At 37.9% G+C, this 23694-nt stretch overlaps 1 protein-coding gene across 1 annotated transcript in view; it reads right to left on the bottom strand.

Moving 5' to 3' along the window:
• The window catches only part of EMCN (endomucin), a 127712-nt gene extending 106417 nt beyond the window's left edge, over positions 1-21295 (bottom strand). The window contains exon 1 of the mRNA XM_064285508.1: positions 21085-21295. Within this exon, the coding sequence (XP_064141578.1) occupies positions 21085-21280 (196 nt within the window). The 5' untranslated portion in view covers positions 21281-21295. The remainder of the gene's footprint in view (positions 1-21084) is intronic.
• Positions 21296-23694: the final 2399 nt, after the last annotated feature.

Raw genomic sequence — 23694 nt, 5'->3', positions numbered from 1 at the left:
GCTTACTTTTTAGGGTTTTGTAGAGATGAAGAGATAATATATGTAAAAGCACTTTGTAAACTCAATTAATTCACAAATATGACATTATTGTTATTGAGCTATAAAGTCAGTTACCATACGGAAATGATTTTTAGAGAATGAAGCACAAAACTGGATATGTTTTGCATGGGAGACTTCTGACCCTAAATAAGTAGTTAGAGTGAATGAGAAACTGAAATTCAGAAGAATAGCAACATGAGATTGAGAGGAAATCAATAATAACTAAATTGAAGTTTTAAAGTACATAGTATACCTTCCCTATTCATAGGGGATTTGTTGTAGGGAGTGTGGAAATAGAGAATCCACAAATAGTGTATGACTAATGGCAGTAGAGATTTACATGCTAAAAAGGAGTATTGCCACAAAATGCTTCGGAAGGCTACTGATGTTTCTCTTCATAGTTTTCTTGATATTTAAGATTTTCTGATTAAATATGTGCAGCCTCTGTTAAATAGTGATCACTTTTAAGGCCTTGAAGAGTCATCATCTCTACCCAAGGAAGGCTGCTTATTTCCTGTTAACAGATCCCTGCTTCAACTTTAAGTTTCTTAAGATTTTTTTAATCTTGCATTTTATTAATTTCCCCTCAGATTTTGTGACAATTTTAAAGGATCATAGAAAAGTTTAAAAAATATAAATATATATATATAATGAATAATTCTTAAGCAAGCTCTAGAGTAATCCTGACCCAAATGAAGAAATAGAATATTATCAAGAGTGCAGAAGCTCCTTTGGAATGTTCTATGAGTTACATCCTTTTCTCACAACTACAGACGGAGCCACTAACCTGACTTTTCTGGTAATCATTTCCAGCTTTTCTTTACTGATCTGCACATACCTCTAAATATAATATAGTTTATATTTGATTCTTTTAAACTTTATGTAAATGGAAACCTATTCTATGTATTATTTTTGTGTTTGATCAATACCATAATTTAAGATTTTTCATTTTATTGATTACAGCTATAGCATGTTAATTGTCATTATTGTATGAAGTTCCACATTAAATGAATAAGCCATGATATACTTATTTACTTTGCAATTGATGGACATTTCAGGTGTAACTAATTTTGAGTTATTATAAAAAATGCTGCTATGAACAATACATTACTTCTTGCACAAAAGAAAAAAACCCATGTAAGTCTGCAGAACTTTTTTTTTTTCCAAGTGTGTAGTTTTCTCTGTATATTCTAGATGAGTTTTCTTTTGTCAGCTATATATATGGCAAATCTCTTCTCTCATCCTGCGGTTTGCCTTTCACACTTGCTACGGTGTCTTTTGATAAATTGAGTCGTTAATGCTAAAATCAGATTATCCATCTTTTCTTCATGATGAAAGCTTTTTGTGTCTTTAAGAAATATTTTCCTAGAATAAGGTCATAAAGCTATTCTTATATTTTGGAAGTTTAAAAAATTTACCTTTTACATTTAGGTCAGTAGTTCATCTGAAATTGACCTGATTTTGAGGTCTTAGCTAAAAACTCACATTCCCCTCCTTCCTGAGCAGTTTTGCTAAGCGTACATGCCAACTACTTCCCTTATTAGGCTCTCATACTCCTGGGCTACAACACACATACCCATATGCCATATGGTTGAAGTAAAAACCATACCCAACTTTACCATCTTGACGCTTTGTGATGGTTAATTTCATGAGTCAGGTTGGCTAGGCTATGGTGTCCTGTTGTTTGGTTAAACATATATACATGTTGCTGTGAAAGTATTTTGTTGATGTGATTTGATTAATGAGTTGATTCTAAGTAAACAGAATGGCTCAGTAATGTGACTGGGACTCATTCTTTCCGTTGAAGGCCTTAAGAGCAGAAACTGAATTTTCCAAGAGGAGAAGAATTTTGCCTCAAGACTATAGCATAGATAACCTGCCACAGTTTCCAGCCTGCCTAATCTACATATTTTGGACTTGCCAGCCCTCACAGTCACATGCATTTCCTTAATCTAAATCTCTTTCTCCCTGTCTGCTGCTTATTTGTCTGTCTGCTGTTTGTCTGTCTGTCTCTGCCTCTCTGTTAATATATATGTATATATTTACATATATTAGATTTATATATAATATATAGATTTATACACACACCCTTCCCTTCAGAAAGGTTTTAATTTACTTCTTCCAGTCACCTGGGGACATTATCTGTTTGGGTCCATTTAAATCTAAACCCAAAGCTGCTATAAATTTGAAAGAGGGCTAGTTTATTTTTAGTTCACTCTTAACACTGAAGTGCTCTTAGGATACCAGTCTAAAGCAAGCGTATATGTTTGTTGTGCGTACATGTGTATATGTTGTTATGTAGTATGCACTGTGTGGGTTGTATGTATACATGTATGTGTGTTACATGTGGTGTACGTGTGTATGTCTGCTGTGTATACGTATGCGGTGTGTATATGTGTGTGTTGTTATGTTGTGTGCCTACATGTGTGGCTTGAGTGTGTTGCGTGTATTTTTTTTTATGTGTGCTGTAATTCTGTTTGTTTGGGAAGGAAGTTGACAGACTTCTCACCTTGAATAAGCCTTGTTCTGAGTTCCGTGTTCTTCATACCATAAGGCTGCTACCACTACATCTCAGGTCTTCAGCTCTGACTTCCAGATGGACAAATACTAAACTTTAATCTCTAAAATCTCATTCTATTTAGCCAGATAGTTTTCTTCTAAGAAGATGTTTTCTATATTTCATTCAGAGTTTTAGTTGGTCTCAGAAAAAGGGTTGGTGCAAGATAGTTAGCCCAGTATATGAGCATTAATGTTTTAACCAGGTATCAACATATGTGAAATTGCAAGGTGATGGGCCAAATAACTATATGAAAATTTTCAAATTAAAATCTAAAACATGTTGTATGGACTCTTGAAGCCCTTTATGGACTCCATAATATAAAAAGAATCAGAGTGTGGAGAGAGACATATATAAATATTATTTGAAAGGAAGCAGCTTTTGCAGAATACTGTCTTGAGTGTCATTCCCACTTCCCCCAACCCTGAGACAAAAGGATTGCCCACTCTCTCAATTCACAGCTAGCTTAATGTGTGATCCCTACAAGTTGAAAGCATTGTGACCTGGGATCTGACTCCTACCTATGAAATCCAAAGAATGAAGGATGGCTGTCTAGCTATATTGGTATAGGGCCAGGTTGTGTTGTTATTTTAAGAACAAGCCCATCCTGCCAGAGACTGTTAGAATAAGAGATATGTGACTCTTTCCTATGAACCAGACATGAGCTCTGTAGGGGAAAGAGAAGGAGAGAGAGAGTGGGCTCAGAGTTGCCTTGAGTCCTGTTCCTTAGAGTTGCCTGGAGAGCTTAGGACTCTAGAATCAAGCAGCTCTGTATTAGCACAGGAGTAATGGTACTTTGGAAGGAGTAACACATGGACTCCCAGAATAGAGATATGTCCTCATGGGCCAAGGAACTGCAGGAGAAAGAGGTCCAAAATACACCTTTGAGCACCCCATGAAAATGCATCATTCAGCAGTTGGCTTTAACCGTCTTTCAGACTGGGAGCACAGTTTAGGTAGCCAGATCAAGTAACACCCCTCATTCCACTTTCCCAACCCTCCCACACTCTCTTCCCAATATGCAGAGATCAGAAAGGGACTGGGGAGGGAAAAGGGAATCAGAGAAATAGAGAAACTGTGAAGAAACCACCTGTGTAGAATTCCATTCCCATCATTGGCATGAGCTACTGGAAAGGAGAGGAGTTCCTATTAATATTTTGGATTTTATATTCTAATTATAGATTGATACACTCTTTGCAAATTTAGTTGTCCAGAGAACTGTCCATTTCCTCAGAGTGAGTAGAAATGCCATGGGCCTCCAATATTTTCATGAAGGGCAGGAAGTTTACCACTACCAAATAAATTTTAAAGAGATGGTAGGAAACAAAATCAAAGGATTTTAACCACATTCTATGATTTGTGGATTCCATGTTCTTTAAAGTCATTTAAGTCTTATGCTTTCTTAAGATGATAAAAGAATAGTAATCAGCACTTAATTATTTATAACTGCATTTTAATAAAAGCATTTTGTTTATGAAAAATGGGAAAATTTGATGGCTAGAATATATCTTTAAAACTCTGAGATTGAGAGGACAAATTTAATCACTAGTAGGAAACATCCCCAGCTCTCTGTCCTGTCACAAGAATTACAACTCAACATAAAGAAAAAAAAAATCTTCGCAACTAGACCAATAAGCAACATCATGATAAATGAAGAACAGATTGAGGTTGTCAAGGATTTCTTTTTCTTGGATCCACAATCAACACCCATGGAAGCAGCAGTCAAGAATCAAATGATGCATTGCACTGGGCAAATCTGCTGCAAAAAAACGCCTTTAAAGTGTTCAAAAACAAAGACGTCACTTTAAGGACTAAAGTGTGCCTGGCCCAAGCCGTGGTGTTTTCAATTACCTCGTATGTATGCGAAAGCTGAACAGTGAAAAAGGAAGACGAAGAAGAATTAGTGCCTTTGAATCATGGTATTGGTGAAAAATATTGAATATGCCACAGACTGCCAAAAGAACGAACAAATCTGTCTTGGAACAAGTACAGCCAGAACTCTCCTTAGAAGCAAGGATGGCAAGACTTCATGTGACATTCTTTAGACACGTTATCAGGAGGGATCAGTACCTGGAGAAGGACATCATTCTTGGTAAGTAGAGGGTCAATGAAAAAAGGAAGATCCTCAATGAGATGGACTGGCACAGTAGCTCCAACAATGGACTCAAGCATAGCAATGATTGTGAAGATGGTGCAGGAGAGGGAAGTATTTAATTCTGTTGTACACAGGGTCTCTGTGAGTCGAAGCTGACTTGATGGCACCTAACAATAATAACTGATCTTTCGCAGTTCGTGGAACCACTGCAAACATGGTAGCATCTTTGCAAGTTGCATGCCTAATGCTTAGATAAAACCCTACTGTTTCTATCAGGTAGGCCAAGGGATTAAACACTGATGTCCACAGAGGCCGGGCAGAGAGATAAATAAGAGAATTTGGCCGGGTATAATAACTGGTTGAGATTAGTCATCTCCAACTTATGGAGACCTTGTATATGTCAGAGTAGAACTGTGCTCCATAAGGTTTTCAATGGTTAATTTTTTGGAAGTAGATCACCACACCTTTCTTCCAAGGCACCTTTGAGAGGACTAGAACCTCTAACTTTTTGTTAGCTGCTGAGCATGCTAACTGTTTGCACCATGCAGGCACTCTCTGAGCATTGTGTAAGTGCACATAAACTAATAGAAGAGAGGGCACACCCCAATTTAAGGGGACACTACTACTCAGGCTAGCTGAGTGCTTCCATGAGGTAACACAAGACCCAGCGTTGCAAGAAAACCTAAAAATATGTTTTTCTCTTTCATTCTTTCTTCACTGCTGCTGTTGTTTTGCTGTTGAAATGCTCTTATTTTTCAATATTTGCATAAGGTTATAAACTACTGTGTAGATCAAGGTACACAATCCTGTCAGTTATATTTCAGGGGTTGCTAGTTTGTGAATCTTGAAAAGAATCTGCTGAATTCTTTCTGCAATTTATACCAATTTATTAAGCAATGACAGGATAATGAAGCAGTCTGAAGAAACTTGTCTGTCATTTTCCAATACAAGAAGTTCTGCATTTATCTAGCCCATATTCATAATATCACAGCTTCTCCATCTCTTCTCGTGCTCATAAGAGATTTATTAAATGTTAGGCATTGTTTAGTCCTTCACACCTTCTCAGACTCTGGCTGGTTCTTAACAGTTCCCTGACAACCAGGAATATTTGTGTCTTTATTATCAAGTACATCCTGACCCTGCTAGAAACTTTGGTGGGAATATTGTGGCTGTTTGATTAAAGTTGGCTAATTTTCAGGAGTTAGCCTATAGGACAGAAGCCTAGGGTCTTTCAATGTTAATGAGAGCAGGAGAGAGGTTATTAGTTGGACTGAAAATAATCAATAAATTTTATAATGAGTAAGGGTGAAGCATATCTCTATATGAGGAGATGGTCAAATGAAGTTGTAAATTAGGCTTATGAGCCTAGGGAGATTTTTGTGCTTCAAATAACATTTGTCTTGGCTGCTATGAGTTGGAATCAACATGACAGCAATGGGTTTTGGCCAAATCTGGTTTCAAAAAAATAGATTACACTGAATTAATACCAAATATTTCCTTGAAAGCACTGGACCCTAGCACCTTTCTCAGAAGCAAACCCCTCTGGTTATCTTGGGAATTGAGGGCAGTGAAAAGAACTCAGATGACTAATCTGTAAATCTGAGTCTAGTTCATGGTCTCTTGGAGAGTGTCAACCTACCACTATATAAAAATTATCCAGGGTAAGTATTGGAAACAGTTTTCTGGCCTTTACTAAAAGGGTCACTCACTGTCACCGGGGGTAAAGATTATGAAAATATGTTTTTGACAGACATCAGAGGTGATTCTTATGAATATTAAATTTTGAGGGATACTGGTTTGAGCCACAAAGTGTCCTTGGGCTGCTATTTCCTCCTCTGATAATTGATACAAATAACACCAGCCCCTCCCAGTCCCCTGGGCAATGAGAAGGATCAGATGAGATAACTGATCAAATGAAAGTGCTTTGAAAATGTGCAGCGCTCTAGAAATTGAATGAATGGAGGGAAAAAGGACAGGCAAGAACTTTAATGGAAAAAAAAAGGGTTCTACCGGGTACCATCCCTGTAAGAGTAGTCAGAAGGCCTATGAGAAATTCTCTTCCCAAATTGCTAGAGCATTTAGCAAGTCTCTCAATTTCGCAGCCCCGCCTTCTCATTCTTGATCTTCCCCCACCCCATACTTCTTTGAGAGGCTCTTGCTCTCCTTCACCAAACTCCTTTTATTTTTTTAATCTCTTTTAACCTTCCTCTCAGTCTCTTTTTGGATGGCAGTGGGTTTCTCTCTCTCTCTCATTAGACCTTTTTTCTGCTACCCACCTCCCCCAAATCTCTCCAATTTACATAATACCACATGGAAAATGGGAAAAAAAAAGTCTCTTGTCGGTGTGCACCTTTATACTCTGAGAAATGTCTCTCATGGCAGAGAAATGACCTTTTCCATGAGAAGCAGGCATTTTCCAACAGCCCCATCTGAAAATCCCCAAAGGAAATCAGTGTTTGGAATAGAATTGGACATCTTGTTCCAGAGTGAGCAATCTAGGAATAACAGGATGAAAGGCAGGCAGGATAACTTGAGTCCAAATGTACAGAAATTGTTTGTTACAGTAAGAAGATAGAATTGTAGATGTGGAAGAAAACTTCAAAATCATTTAATCAAACCATGCCCAATTTATAGATGAGGAAATTAAAGGCTTGAGAGGTGAGAAAATTTGCTTGAATCAGTCACACTTTATGCTTACTGACCCTGGTAACAAAAACCAAGGGCTCCTTACTCAAAGGACAGTACACTTTCTACCAGGGCAGCTGAGCCAGCTTGAGATGCTAGTCAGAGGCTCAATAAGGAAAAAAACATATTGCAAAAATGTATTTATTTTTGGTGTTAAAATGCACTTTCTTTTTTTGGTGAATAATGCATATGCTGAGAAGGTTTTGTGTCTTAACCTGACAACGTAGGTTACTCCCATGTCAACTACCCAAACGACAGGTCCCCAAAGGACAAAGGACATTATTAACTGACCAACAGAATTTTAAAAACCTGGGAACAACTGAATTATCTAAGGCCTTTGCTTCCGAACAGAAACAATTGCTCAACATATTGAAATAAGACATCAGAGATGAAGTAATCAATGTGTGTTTAAAACTGAACTTCCATAATTTCTAGTTTTATTCCAGTGTATGTGGGAGCTAATCTGATCTACTTGGGTCAAGATACACATGAATGATATATAGAAATAGAAACCTTTAATTTTTCCTTGTGAGCAAGACACGAGGGTGATTTAACACTTTCATTCAGATAAGCATGCTTCCAGTGTGAGTGTGATTTGGATTAAAAAAAAAAAAAGGCAGGTATTTTCTGCTCTTCATACAACGATAACAGAACAAGTCAACTTCATAAAGCAAATCAAATTAGTTCATCCAGCCTAGAGAGCATCCCAAAATAACAATCACAGATTCTCTATTACACAGGCCAAAGATAAAAATAGATAATTGCCCCATAAGTTGCTGAAAATAAATCCAGGAATGCCTTAGGTACTTCCAACTTTGCTGACATTTGAGGAAATACAGTTCTTCAAATTAAAGCAAGGGCTAGTAATTTAGCATCACTTATGTGCACAACTCATAGCGACCCTATGGGACAGAGTAGAACTGCACCATAGAGTTTCCAAGGAGTGCCTGGCAGATTCGAAATGCCGACCTATTGGTTATCAGCCATAGCACTTAATCACTATGCCACCAGGGTTTCCAATAGGGTTGCTATAAGTTGGAATCGACTCGACGGCAGTGGGTAGTGGGTTTTATGTGCACAAAGATATGCTAGGTCCTGGGAAAACAAAGATCAATAAGGCATTGTCCTTGCTCTCAAGAGGTTTATATTCAGTTAGGTTGTAATGGATCCTAACAACAGGTGTCTAAGTGGTTGGTAGCATGATCGTTTTTCATTCTTCTACTCTGTAAGCCTATAGAGTTTTAAGCTTTAATTGGCATAAAATTTGTACCCAACAAATGAGGCTGCCAGAAAACGAAAAGGATAGAAGAAATTCATTACAAGCTCATTGATTCATATTGTTTAATTATCCTAGCCCCAATAAAGTGAGCCCTGGTAGCACAGTGGTTAAATGCTCAGCTGCTAACCAAAAGGCTGGCGGTTTGAACCCACCAGCCCCTGTTCGGGAGAAAGATGTGGCAATCTGCTTCTGTAAAGATTATAGCCTTGGAAATCCTATGGGGCAATTCTACTCTGTCCTATAGGGTCACTATGAGTTGAAATCAACTGAATGGCAACAGGTTTTTTGGGTTAATCTCAATAATGTAATTACTATTAATAAATCTTTAAATTAGTTAATTTTATGCATTTGAAAAATGAGTCTACCTTTTAAAACTGGGTTTGTAGGGAAACAGAGATAGTTAAGGAATGTTTCATTGTTGGTCAGCAGAATTGCCACAATGGCTTTGACCCGACCAGTGCAGCGGTGGAGGGGGAGGCTCTGTACCCCGGGGAGAGTGCCCAAGAGCTGAGCATTTATTCCCTGACGCTAGCTCGTCACCCTAGGAGGGCAACTTCACAGTTCATAACACAAAAAAAAAGCATATCTTTTCCCACTTCACTTAAAAATAACCTCAATGTGTGACACAAATAGTTTTGCTGTGTGTGTTTTTCATGTGTGATTTTTAATAAATCAAGCATTGTTTTAATATATGGTGATTTGGAGGTGCAGGCGGCCATGAAAAATATGTAAAGGTACTATGGCTCAAAGAGAAATGATGGAATGGCAATTAAAAGGCCCAGAGAGTAAGGAAGAGTTCTCAGACTTATTAAATACCTACCTATTTGTCTACGGATTCTATACATTAAATATTAGTTTGTATATTTTTAACTGATATTTTAATAGTAATTTATGATTTATCCATCACTTAAAAGAGGTTTTCTTATTTTTGTGTAATGCCAGTAAAACATCAACAAGTATTTATTTTCTCATTTTTAGGAAAAGAAACTGAGGCTAAGAATGATTTAGTGTCTTGGTCAGTTTCGGCATACCCATAAGCCAGACCCAAACTCATTTCTTACAGTAAGGCTAAACATTCCTTCTACTAACCTATTCTGCCCTCCTGATTAGGAAATGCTCAAAACTTTGTGACAGGTAGTAAAATTGGAGGATGTTAACTAGCCTCAGACTAAAAAATTAGAATTCTCAATAAATACCATCATAAATTTGCTTATTAATTTGAATAATTAATTTACACAAGGGAATTAAATAACTTACAAATTTGAAAGGCATTCAAGGTAATGCACCATTCTGCGTATAGATCAAATTGTACCTGTATATACTGTGATTAAAAATATAAGTTGGGAAATTATCTTTCTACTATTCTATGACAATTCTAGTACAAAAAATTTTCATGTGTTTTTTTTTTTCTTTTTTACATTGTGAGAATAAACATTATTATTATTTAAATGTGTAAGAGCGGATCCTGGGTTAGAATCAATTTGGAAATAAATCATTCTGTTTAAGGGACAGGATAGAATAAACTATAGGACTATGGGTTCAAAAGCAGGAAAATTTATATAGAATTTACATATTACCTCATGTGATTCTCCCAGCATCCCTATGAGGTAGACTATACTCCACCCCATTTTACAGCTGAGAAAGCTGAAGGTTAAGTAACTTGCTCAAGTTCACACAACTAGTAAGAAGCAGAGCTAGAATTTTAATCCAGACAGTCTGGCTCTAGAAGAATTATAAATGTGACATGAAGTGATTAAAGCTCTCATAGTTATTTCCTCTTTGCTTTTTTCTTCTCCTCCAAGTTCCATATTGCCTGCACTGACATTTATTTATATTATAGCTAATCCTCCCCCTCCTTTTTTTCTTCCACCAACATAACAATGGATAAGTAGCCAAATGCGTACATCTCCTTCCAGCCCATCTCCTAAGAATTAATTGAATCCAGGATATTAAAAGGATTGCCATGACTGAGTAGGAAGTTGTCCATGGCACTGTGGTCTTAGTTGGTGGTTTAGAGATACTGGTGTTCTGTGAGAAGTAGCAAGTGTTTTGTCTTTTACCCTTATTGTATTCAGTCAAAATAGGCTCAACATACTGTAGTTTCACTACATTGGAAGGGAGGATTTGTTTTGTACTAGAAGGTAGCAAGCTATAGGGGAAGGGTTTGAAGAACAGCCTTTGGTTTGATTTTAAGCCACAACACCTTAATAACCTTACAACACTTTAGTAGCCTCTGTTTCCTAGTAACAATAAAAAAGCTGGCCTTGAAGTGCTGTGATAGAAATAATGCCTGGCACAAGAAATGGTACATATAAGTGGATGTTGCAAAAATACTTCTTTGGGTTAATTGTAAACTCCATCCTCTGATCTTAGACAAAACCAATACAGGTTTAGGTCAGACTGTGACTGGTATAAACACATTAAAAAGCAGCCCACATTTCAGATGAGCAGTACACTAAGAGTAAAATCAATGACATTGGTATTTTTTACTATTAATCTCACAATATAATTCATTACTGACACTATGCAAACAGGCAAACGACTTTCTTAGTGAGGTCAGAGTCAATATAGCACTTTAGACAGATGTACCATGTCATCCCTCTGCAGCAAAGACCTGAAAAACTAAATAAAAGCAGATATAAATGTCAATCCTGGAACCCTAAGCATCAAATGAAGGGATAAAGAAATAGATCAAACATCAAATGGAAGAAGAAACTGAAGGAAAACAGAGAACAAGGGGAGATACGGAGTAGAGGTCATCTACTAACTAACATGGCACAGTATTGCCATCTTGGAGCAGAGCCATCAATGACCCAAGACAGGGAGTATGGGGAGGCAACTTCATGGAGCTCCCAACAGAAGTCAGGGCACAAGCCCTATATCCCATCTCTACCCCTTCCTGCCTACGATGCTGTGCCTTGGCTAGAGAGACATTGGCCTGACTAACATACGTCCACCCTGCTTCCACCCACTGGCTCCTTCCATGCTGTTTTTTTCTCCCTTACTCCCTTTTCTTTCTCCCTCCCACCTGACCCAGTATGCCACCTTTACCCCTTCCCCCTGGGCCATGATACACCTCTGCAGGTAGGGAGCTACCAGCCCACTGCCAGCCTGGGTACCTCACCACCGACTAGTTCCCACCATGTCATTTTTTTCCCTTTACTCTTTTTCTTTCTCCATCCCACCTAGCCCCATACATCACCTCTACCCCTTCCTGTCAGGCCCACTGCAGGTAGAGAGCTACTGGTTTGCCGCCAGCCCAGGTCCCCCCTATGCCCCCAACTACTGGCTCCCACCTTGCCACTTTATTTTTTATTTTTTCCCTTTCCTCCTCTTCTTTCTCCCTCCCATACAGCCCTGTAGGCTATCTCCACCCATATCTGCTGGGCAATGCCATGCTGCCTTGGCCAGAGAGGCATTGGCCCACTGCCACCCTGGGTCCATCCTGTCCCCACCCAATGGCTCCTGCTGCACCATTTTTTTCTTTATTTTCCCCTTTCTACATCTTCTTTCTCTCTCCCACCTAGCCCTGTTTGCCGCCTCTACTCATTCCCACTAAGCCTTTCCAAACCACCTCAGGTAGAGACCTATCAGCCCACGGTTGACCTAGGTCCCACCTGCCCCCACCCACCCCCATCCACCTCCACCTGTCAGCCTACACCATGCCATTTTTGTTTAATTTAATTAAATTTATTTATTTATATTTCTTTCCCTTCCACCTACTCCCATAAGCTACACCCCACCCTTCTTGTTGAGCCATGCCACACCATTACAGCTAGAAAGCCACCTATCCACCACTTTCTACCTCCACTACCCCCTTCCCATGGGTCCCCAGGACCTCCCTGCCCCCCACCAGCAGTTATGCCCTTTTACTTACTTTTCTTTCTATCTCTTTTCTTTTCTTTGTACCCCCACATAGCCCCATAGTACAAACTCCTTTCCTTCTGGCTTTCACCATGCCACTCAGACCACTGCCTCACTAGGCCCACTCTCTGCCCTGCTGCTCCCACCACTCAATCAGCTGCTGAATGGAGGGAAGTGAACCAATATCATTCCCCATACAAGAACACTACCTATCGGACAAGAGGCTGTGAACACTCCCGCACCCCTGGACCAACATCAGAAGGCAGACAGCACCCACTCAGTCTGCCCTCAGCCACATCACCAAACCAGTGTACAGCCAAGTTGGCTTACCATGCCTGGTGCTGCTCTGCCTACCTGGACAAGGTGGTAAGAGCTATCATGCCCAGGATAAGCAAGCAGCAAAGCACACCCAGACTGCCTACCCTGACATATCAAAACAAAATAAAGAAGCATGATGAAACAAACATACAATGAATAAAGAAAATAATATCTTAATGTCTCAGAGACAGCAGACAATATCAAAACATAGAAAAACAGGACAAGGTGGCTAAAACAAGTGGCCAAAATAAAGAATCAAATGCCTTTCTGGTAGAAGAAAAGGGAGTGTTACCACCAGATATGGAATTAAAAAAAAATTAATATGTAGGACTTTCCAAGAGATTAGGAAAGAGGCCAAGGAAAACAGAGACAAAACCAATGAAAACATAGCCCAAATTAAGGAAAACACTGACAAAACAATAGAATTAAGGAAAATAATATAAGAACAGAACATCAAAATAAATAATTATTTATTTATTGTTTATAAATAAATAATTAGAAATCATGCAAAAACAGCAACTAGAAATCCAAAAGATAAATAACAAAATTTCAGAAATTGACAACTCAATACAAGGTCTTAGGAGCAAATTTGAAGCAATGGAAGACAGGATTGATGAGACTGAAGACAAATCCAGGGACGCCTCTTTGAGAAAAAATCAGAAAAAAGAATAAAGAAAATCTAAGAATTATGTGGGACACAATTAAGAGCAAAAAATTGTGCATGATCAGTATTCCAGAAAAGGGTGGGGTGGAGAGGAAACAAAGAACAGAAAACTTCCCAAATATCAAGAAAGATGAAAAGCTGACCACCCAAGAAGCTCAACGAACCTGACGTAGGAGAGATTCCAAAAGAAAGTCACCAAGACATATCATAATCACACTTGCCAAAACCAAAGACAAAGAAAGAATTCTGAGAGCAGCTTGAGAGAAGGAAAATCACTTACAAAGGAAAACAATAAGACTAAGCTCTGATTACTCGGCAGAAACTATGCAGGCAAGAAGGCAATGGGATGACATATATAAAACCTCAAAAGATAAAAACTGCCAACCAAGAATAATATACCCTGCAAAACTCTCTCTGAATTAAAAAAAAAAATTAAAAAGGCAAAATTAGAATATTTCCAAATAAACAGAAATTAAAGGAATTTGTAAAAACCAAACCAAATTTAAAAGCAATATTAAAGGAAGCCCTTCAGTCAGAGAACCAACAACATCAGAAACAACCAGAGTCTAGGACACAGGAAAGCATCGACCAGATACCCACCTAAGAAAATAATTCCAGTTATTTTAATAAACTGGAGTTCTTTATTAATAATAATAATAAAACTTAAAAAGGGAAACAAAGACTTCAATCTGTAAATGACAACAACATCAGAACAATAAAAGGGAGAATAAATGGTGTAGGTATAGAACTTTCAAATGGAGAGGAAGTCAAGGTGATATCAAGCAATAAAAGACTAGTTCAAACTTAGGAATATAGGGGTAGATTTCAAGTTAATCAGAAAGTAAGTTAACAAACCTACTCATCAGAATAAAAAAGAAGAAAAACATAAAGACTCAATAAACACAAAATTTTTAAAAACAAAAGAAAAGAAAATCCATAAAAAAAGGAACTCAGCACAGGGAAGTAACAGGAACAAAGAAAACAGCATCAAAAAAAAAAAAAAACCTGCAAAAATATGACAGCAATAAACTTATACCTATAGATTATCACACTGAATGTAAATGGCTTAAATGCACCCATAAAGAGACAGAGAGTGGCAGGATAGGTTAAAAAAAATATATATACATGACCCATCAATATACAATCTACAAGAGAACACTTTCTTTAGACACAAAGAAATAAATATATTAAAAATCAATGGATGGAAAAAAAGTATATCAAGCAAAGAGTAACAAAAAAAAGGGTAGGAGTGGCAATATTAAGTTCAGATAAAATAGGCTTTAAGGCAAAATTAACCATAAAAGACAAGGAAGGACATTAAATAATGACTAAAGGGACAATCAATCATGAGAACATAACCGTGATAAATATCTACACACCCAATGACAAGGCTCCAAAATACATAAAACGAACTCTAACAGCACTGATAAGAGAAATCGACAGTTCCACAATAATAATAGGAGACTTCAACTCACTACTCTGGGTAAAAGACAGAACATCTAGAAAGAAACTCAAAATAGATATAGAAGATTTAAAGGCCAAAATCAACCAACTTGACCTCATAGACATATACAGAACACTCCTCCCAACAGCAGCAAAGTATATATTCTTTTCCAATGCACATGGAACACTCTCTAGAACAGACCAAATTTTAAGCAGCAAAACAACCCTTGATAAAATCCAAAACATTGAAATAATACAAAGTATTTCCTCTGATCACAAAGTCATTAAAGTAAAAGTCATAAACAGGAAGAGCAAGGCCTGGGGGAAAAATGGAAACCAAATAGCATTTTGATTAAAAACAACTGGGTAATAGAAGACATAAAGAGGGAATGAAAAAAAAAATCCTAGCATTAAATGAAAATGATACCATCTCACCCCAATATAACTGGCACTAATCAATCAATCAATCAGTAAATAATTGGAGACTATGGCCCCCAGACACCTTCCTCAGAACTGAAGCCACTCCCCAAGTCCACCTTTCAGCCAAAGATTAAAAAAAAAGTTTTTTTTTAATCTTTCAGCCAAAGATTAGACAGTCCTATTACAGGTATAAAACAAACAGTGACACTCATGAGGAATGTGATTATTAGTTCAGTCGTGTATACAAGACCAAACGGGCAACACCTGCCCAAAAGCAAATACGAGAAGACAGGAAGTTACAGGAAAACTTGATGAATAGACATGGAGAACACAGGGTGGAAAGCAAAAGGGAGAGAGCGCCGACACATTGCGAGGATTGCAACTCATGCCACAAAACAATTTGTGTATAAATCTTTTGAATGAAAAACCAATTTGTGCTGTAAACTTTCACCTAAAACACAATGAAATAAAAAAAAAGACTGTCTTAGAATACGACCCACTTAGAATATTATCTAGCTTATTCAACAATAAAATATTGTTTAGCTTATTCTACAAAAGACTGATCAAAACTTTTTAGATCTTTCAGAAAAGAAGAAAATTCGTGATCATTAATTAGGATCTCAAAGAAACTGTAACTAATCTATATCTAGATATACATTATCGACCAAACCAAAACTTTCCTCTCAAAAACAAAATAAATAAATTTTGGATACCTCCAGGAAAGCAGAGCCTGAGGCAGGGGTTTGTGTGCAGATTGTTTATAAAGGGAAGTGATCTCAGGGAAAGGAGTAAAGAATTGAACACAGTGAAATTGGAACAGGAATAGAGGGACAGAGCATTATTCACTAGTTCCATCCCCCTTTGGTCAAAACTATCTCATAGGGTATTACAGGCAGCCCCAGGGTTATGAATGAGATCTATTCCTACTCCATCTTTAAGTCAAATTGTATGTAAGTCAAAACAGGTGCATACGGTTCTTACTTAGCCTTACTTTAGTGCAGGAAAGGAGCCTTGGTGGTGCAATGGTTAAAATGATCTACAGGTAACCTAAAGTTCGGCAGTTCAAAACCACCAGCGGCTCTGTGGGAGAAAGATATGGCAGTCTACTTCTGTAGAGGTTTACAGCCTCAGAAACCCTATGGGGTCACTATGAGTCAGAATTGACTCGATGGCAATGGGTTGGTTTGGTTAGTGCAAGAAAGGAGTCCTGGTGGCACAGTGGTTAAGAGCTCAGCGGCTAACCAAAAGGTTGTCCATTCGAATCCACCAGCCAGTGGCTCCTTGGGAACCCTATGGAGCAGTCCTACTCTCTGTCCTATAAATGTTGCTATGAGTCAGAACTGACTCATTGGCAATGGGTTTGGGTTTGGGTTTAGTGCACGAAAAGGCCTTTTCAATGATTTAAAAGCTGTACATGCAGCAATTGAAGGCGATTGCAATGAAGAATTTGTTTTGAGTAGGGCTGGTTCAATCGTTTCAAAGTGAGGGCAAATTTCCATAGTATTAAAGGGCAAGTATGAGTTGTCTGTAAGCTGAAGGCTTGTAACCCGGGTTTTGCCTGTATAATGCTCCTTCTCTTCTAACTCAGGCATGCAAGAGTGCCAGATGGGTTTCTGCAGGTGAAACACATGTTGTTATCAGAATAGCACCAAACAGAAAACAAGAGACATACATTCAGGTAATGCAAGGTGCTGTCAGGTTACACCTGTGCTTAGCTAGTTGCCACAGTGATGGCTGGAGCAGATAGGGCCAGAGAGGACATAGGGAGTGGCACAAGAGGTGTCCAATACTCATATGGTAACTGCTTCTCTTTAGGGACCAGTTATGATGATCTCTCTTGTTATATCATTCTACAGGTTATAAAACCTCTACTCAAGTTTAGAGAACTATTTTTCTTATGGTTGCCCGAAATGGGACTGTGTCTTCTCGATGAATTGACACCACTGTTGTATCCTGTGTTGATGTTGCCATTGTGTGTAACAGTACAAAAAAGATCTTGTTAGCTAACTAAAAATGCATCTTCTAACACCCAGCCAGGATTATTATCCTAACACAGTAGAACTGTAATGACCTATAGGAGTTCAGCAGCAGGAGCATTTACTTAGAGTAAATTACTTAGAGTAAATTCCTTTTTGACAGTCAATGTCCAGAAGTGCACATCTTAAATTATTCTCAAAGATGAAGAAGTTGAAAAGTGATTACTAAGAAAAAAAGCGTACAAGTAATTTACATTAGATAACTATTCACAAATTGGGACATTTACTTGGAGCTTAAAATCTAACAAAAAAAAAAAATTTTTTTTTTTTAAATCTAACTTCACCAAAGAAAAGGAAAAGATGGGCAACTAGTTAAACAGTAAGTTAAAAACTTTTTGAAATCTTCAAATGTTCATCTTTTTTGTCTCACTTATCTTATCTGAATAATTACGATCAACAAAATAAAATTGCCAGAGAATTTGTTGGTGAAACTCATGTTATGAATCTCCTGAAAATATAAATCCTAGAATGATCACTTCTACTTTTAGGTAGAGATGATTTAAAAATGAATAGTGAAGAAAGAATTCTAAACAAATGCATTGGGCCCTGAATACCAAGCCTTTTCTGATGTCCTCACATCCAAAACGAAGCTAGTTGTGAATTCTACATTTTACACTATATTTCCTTCCAAGGGTATACGATATAAACAAACTTATAATTACTTGGCTCGTTCTTCCTCGTCCACCACCTCAAGGTTGAGTCTTATCGATCTCTATAAACCTACAGCATTTAGTATAGTCTGCCCTATAGTATATTCAATCATTTTTTTTTCGTGAAATTGAATGTTCAATTACTGATGCATGAATTCCTCCAAGCAATTAAATTCTTCTTCAGATACCAATACAATAGGGTTTGTGCCTGCCTGCAAATGCCTAAAATATTTTAATCTTTCTTAAACTTGTGTAAAGTTCAAAAAGCAAATTTTAAATACCTCTTTAATCTAACTTCTCTCAAAATCCATCTATCTAAACTTAAAAGCCAGAGGAAAACACTGTAGGGGTCTGTTCAGTTTTAAATACAATTTAGAAAACTTTAGAAAAGAATGATGGTTCCTTTTTTTGTAATCTCCCATACATATTTCAATAGAAGAGTTTTCCAAATTTGAGATTGTAAAATATTATACCGCCTACCAAGTAATAGAAAGACACTCACTGCCATGTGGACAGATTTCCTTTATTTTCAGAAAGAGCACAGAGGACTATACTATATTTATTTAAACCTGAGACTGACAAAAATGTCAGAAAGAAAAGGAAAATAGTCAATTTTTCTAAAAGATCATTATTTAGAGATGAGTTGTTATGCAAAAAGAAGCATGGATCTGCTTGACAACTTATGAATTTAATGTGAATGAAACACCTCCCTCCTCATCCCCAGTAATCAACTCTGCCGATGAAATATGTTAGCCTTCTGAGTTTGGGGAACATGTTAAACTGTGAAATCAATGTGTTTCCAGTAAGGGGTGTGGTGCGGGGGTTTAGGGGAAGAACTTAATAAATCAGTTTAGGAAATGCTTCATTTCCTGTGCCCAGTCTTGGAAGGAAAACAAAACAGGCGGAGCCAGGTGCAACAAAATCATATACGTGGATGGAAAAATCTCTTCCAATTCCTTCTAGGCACCACTCAGATGGTCAATTTCTGTTCCCGAGCAATCGTTTCTTTTACTAAGATAAATCAGGTAGTTTTTGCAGGTACTTCCCTTACTTTAACAAACAGGCTTGTTAGGAGAGATTGACTTATTACGTTACAGTTGTCTCTGCTCAAATGGGAAGTTATCTTCTGTGGCTTAATAACTCATTAGAAAGCAGACACTGTTAACAGAAAGGTAGGGATCATTACCAGTGAGCTACAACAGGCTGGTATTTTCCCAAAATAACCCTAATGGAAAAATTTGCCTGGTCATCTCCGGGCTGTTCTTCGCCTTCACGTTTTCCTTATGGACAAGTTTTGCAGGCTGCTTCTATTGATCCTTTCTTGCTTTCAGAGGATGTGTTATCCATTTAGAGTTTAACAGTGCCAGAAAGTGGTGTACTCACTGATGCCTGCAGAGCTGGACTGAGGAGCAGGCTACCTCAGACTTTCAGAATTTGTACTGACCCGACACGTGTTAGTGAGCAGTGTTTTCATAGCAATGGGATCCCTGTCCGTTTTTCCTGTGCATACTGAAGAGTTACTTACAAGCTAGTGCATTGATTTCAGTGATATTTCATAAATATTCTTTATTTTTTAAGTATCTGATTCTTAGGAACTTGTCTACGTTAAATTTTATGGCCTTGATAACTGCTGCAACTTAATCCAGGAGACACCAAGATGTACTGTCAGCAGCTGTATGTGATTTTGAAGTGTCTGGGAACTGATCTTAAAACTACGTAGATGCTGAGGAATTACTGATGAATGTCGTTCAGGGAGGAGTGTGCTTATTTTCCCCGACATCATCACTGGAAATAGGAATTTCCTAGCCAGCAAACTTTGGAAAAGAACACAAGCAAAATAAAATTAGAACAGAGGTTTTTTCCCCTGCAGACCTTCACCGTCAGAATAATATTTTTCCCTAACTAGTTTCTTTTATGATAGTTTGTACCTTGGCTTAAAAAAACCAGTTGCTGTTGAGTGGATTCCTACTAGAGACGACCCCATGTGCTTCAGAGTAGAACTGTGCTCCATAGGGGTTTCAAAACTAGATTGCCAGGCCTTTTCTCTGAGTTGCCTCTGAATGGCCTTGAACTTCCAACCTTTCGGTTAGCACTAGCAACACTCAGGGACTTTGCTTTGGTTTTAACACCTATTAAATCTTTCTCGTATTAAAATTACATGCTTATCTGTCCCAATAGTATACTTATTGCCCTGGACAAAGATTATGTCTCACTCATTTTTGTATTCTTGCTCTGCTAGGTAGGTACCTGATAAAAAAAAGGAGCCTAATAAATATTGAATACATTTAATTGCTTATTATGAACTCACTCATAAAGAATTAGGAGTTAAATGTGTAATCTTTTCTTGAAACTGTCATTGATATAGTCAGGATAGTGTAGATACATATATGCCCTTTACCTGAGTTTCTTAACCTGTGTAAATGGTTTTTGTGTCTATGAACTCCCTGAAATGTTATGCTAAATATTGTATGTGTGTAAGTAAATATTGCATATTTCTGGGGCAAAAGTCCATAAACCTTCATTAAATGATTCTTTCCCTTTTCTTCTCTCTCCCCCTTAAAGTATTAAGATTCATTTCCTTGGATAGCTATACCCAACTTCTCAATCTATCAGCTGAAAAATAGTCAGGACAAATTTAGGCCAGTCTCTGCAGCGCAATATTTCCAATTATAGCCTTTCATACATAGATGACAATCTCTATTTTGTGGACTTAATGTTTGAAGAGGCATGCTGGGAAATAGTACATTTTTTAACCAGCATTCTTTCTCCAGATTTCTAGTCTCTAAAAAGGTCATTGTACTTTTATAATGCCATCAAACACACTTAGCAGCCATTTTTCCCTTCAGTGAAAACAAACATCCTCTCCGTGGAGCCTTCCCCATGCACTCCTAGTCAACACCCACACTCTCAAACTCAGCAAATGAATTGTTGCATCTAAGTATCAGCGGGAGCTTCTTGAAAGTAAACTAATGCTAAGAGCCCCCTACTTGTCATTTCTGATCCACAAAGCCAGAGGAATAAGAGAAAAGGGTACCTGCTTTGTTTCCAATGTAGCGAAGGCTGAACAGAAGCAGACAAAGAAAGGGCCCTAGTAGCAGTTTCATGGTGCCTGTGGACCAGTCCCAGTGGCTGCTCTCTCCAGAGTCAGGTAGGGAGAACTCACTCCGAGCCACGCAGGGCCTTAGTAGCAAATGGAAAAGGTGCGTTAAATCTGAGCAGTCACTGCCCATTCCTGCTTATTTTGGGTGTTCTGATAAAGAACGAGAGGAAATACACGTACTCCCTTTGGGAGGTCAGCAGAGAGGAGATTTATTGTTCCAGTCCCTTACAGGAACTCTTTTTTTATTTTTTTTTCTCTTCCTCTGGCAGCCACTTGTGTTTTTGTTGCTACATTATTTTGTTCTTCTTCAACAAAGAGGTCAGGATAGGTTTTGCCCAGAAACAGATCTTTCTTGAGAATGGATCATATAGCTTTCTAACTTTTGTTTTGAAAGTGTGTTTTGGAGTAGCTATAAAGGGAACTCATTAAGCAGCTACTCAATTTGTATAAAAAAGCTTTTACAGCACTAGGGTTCAGTTTTGGAGCAAGATTCACAAGGAATCAACTTTTCTTCTTTCTTTCCAACTTAAAAGCCAGGTTTGCAAAGACCACCTTCTAGAGAGAAGTGCCAAACCCATTTGAATAGAACAGGATATTTTAAATAGAAGTCAACAAATGTATGTGAATGTCCACTGTTCATTCCTGATTTTTATTGGTGAACTTTGAAGAAGAATAAGGAAAAATTACTTTTAATACCTAATGGGTGCTCTTCTCCTGGGAATGGGGTGAGGTTGGCACCTGGTATGGAATGCTGTCTTAACAAATGGGTGCGGTTAAGAGACATAACTTCAGCAGGACCAGAAGACAAACCAGGAAGATTAATCTGCATATCAAGGTCTCTTTTACGTCAGTGGTAATTAATTAAAATACAGTGATAACACAGCCACAGCCTTATGTATAAACCCTATGTGTGCCAGGTAACTTTACACTTTTCCTCAGCCACAGGCTGCGCATCTAATCTCAGCCTACCACCCTTTTATGTACCATTAGCCATGAAACCTACAAAAGAATGTGGATGGATCAGTATAGGCTCATCTGCTCCACCAAGAAAGCTATTCCAAAATTATACCTTTCACCTGGAAAATAGGACAAATTTAGGCCAGTATTCTTATAAGAAGGGCACACACTTCATTACTGTTGAGCTGGGAAGAACTCAACATAAGAGTGGTTAGAGAAACTCAAATGATCAAAGCACCTAAACACATTAGTTTCTTTTGCTTCTAAGTTATAGTCTCAGAAAAGCCTCCAAGTTTCTATTTTGTGCATAGGCAAGACTTAATTTTACCCTCTTTTCTAATAAATTTTCTCAGACAGCCTTTTGGGTTGTTACTCTGTTTGACACATCCTGGTGAGTATGAAGATAGCTATGCATGTGAAGAGATGTCGCATGTACTTTCCAGAAATAAATTGGGGCAAGGCAGTGTGAAAGCTTAGACAGGCACTTCCATTCCCTCACTTCCTGCTTCTTGCTATATTCTAACTCTGGAGCTGGCCGCACACAGGGCCAGCACTTGTACTGGTCACCATCATTTCTGTAGAAATGCAATAGGATTTTGATTTCTCACTCTTGACCGCTAAGCATCTCCACAAAGCAGACCAGCTTCTGATTCCCGGAATGCTTGATGGTAGAAAGTCTATTTAAAAGTGTGAAGACCTGTAGATTAAAAACAAAACAAAACCTAAGAAAATGCAGTAAAAAATGGTTAGGCAAGACAATTGGAAAATTAGAATAACTGGGATAGGAGAGGGAAGCAGCTTTGTCTTGCTAGATAGGAAAGTAATTTTAAGGTAAAATAATTATTTAAACCAGTGATGATTGCTGGAAGACACAGGCAGATCAATGGCATAGAATAGAAAGTACATACATGGAAATATATATTTTTATACTACTTACACACACAAAAAAATTTCTTTTTTTTTACATATCTATATAAATATATTCATAGGTATATATGTATACATACACATAACCATAGACACATAATATATAGACATATAAATATAGGTGAATTTAATACATAGTCAATGTGATGAGTCGTTGTTGTCAGGTGCCATCAAGTCGGTTCCGACTCACAGCGACCCTATGCACAACAGAAACACTGCCCTGTCCTGCGCCATCCTTATAATTGTTGTTATGCTTAAGCTCATTGTTGCAGCCACTGTGTCAATCCACCTCATTGAGGGTCTTCCTCTTTTCCGCTGACCCTGTACTCTGCCAAGCATGATGTCCTTCTCCAGGGACTGATCCCTCCTGACAACATGTCCAAAGTATGCAAGACACAGCCTTGCCATCCTTGCCAGAGTAGATGAGTAGAGTGTATTATTTAATAAATTGTTTTTGACAAGTTGCTAACCCCCTAAAATATTAAGGTTTCTATTTTACTTCAAATACCAAATAAAATTTCTGATATGTCAACCATTTAAATGTAAAAAATGAAATCACACAAAGCGAGAAGAGAATATGTGTGGCTCTTTTCATGTTTTTGGGGTAAAGAGGAATTTTTTTTTACTTGGCACCAAAGGCAGAGCACATGAAAGAAAAAC

The sequence above is a fragment of the Loxodonta africana genome, chromosome 5, assembly GCF_030014295.1.
Source record: "Loxodonta africana isolate mLoxAfr1 chromosome 5, mLoxAfr1.hap2, whole genome shotgun sequence".
Taxonomy (NCBI): Eukaryota; Metazoa; Chordata; class Mammalia; order Proboscidea; family Elephantidae; genus Loxodonta; species Loxodonta africana.
This window is presented reverse-complemented; position numbering and strand designations above follow the sequence as displayed.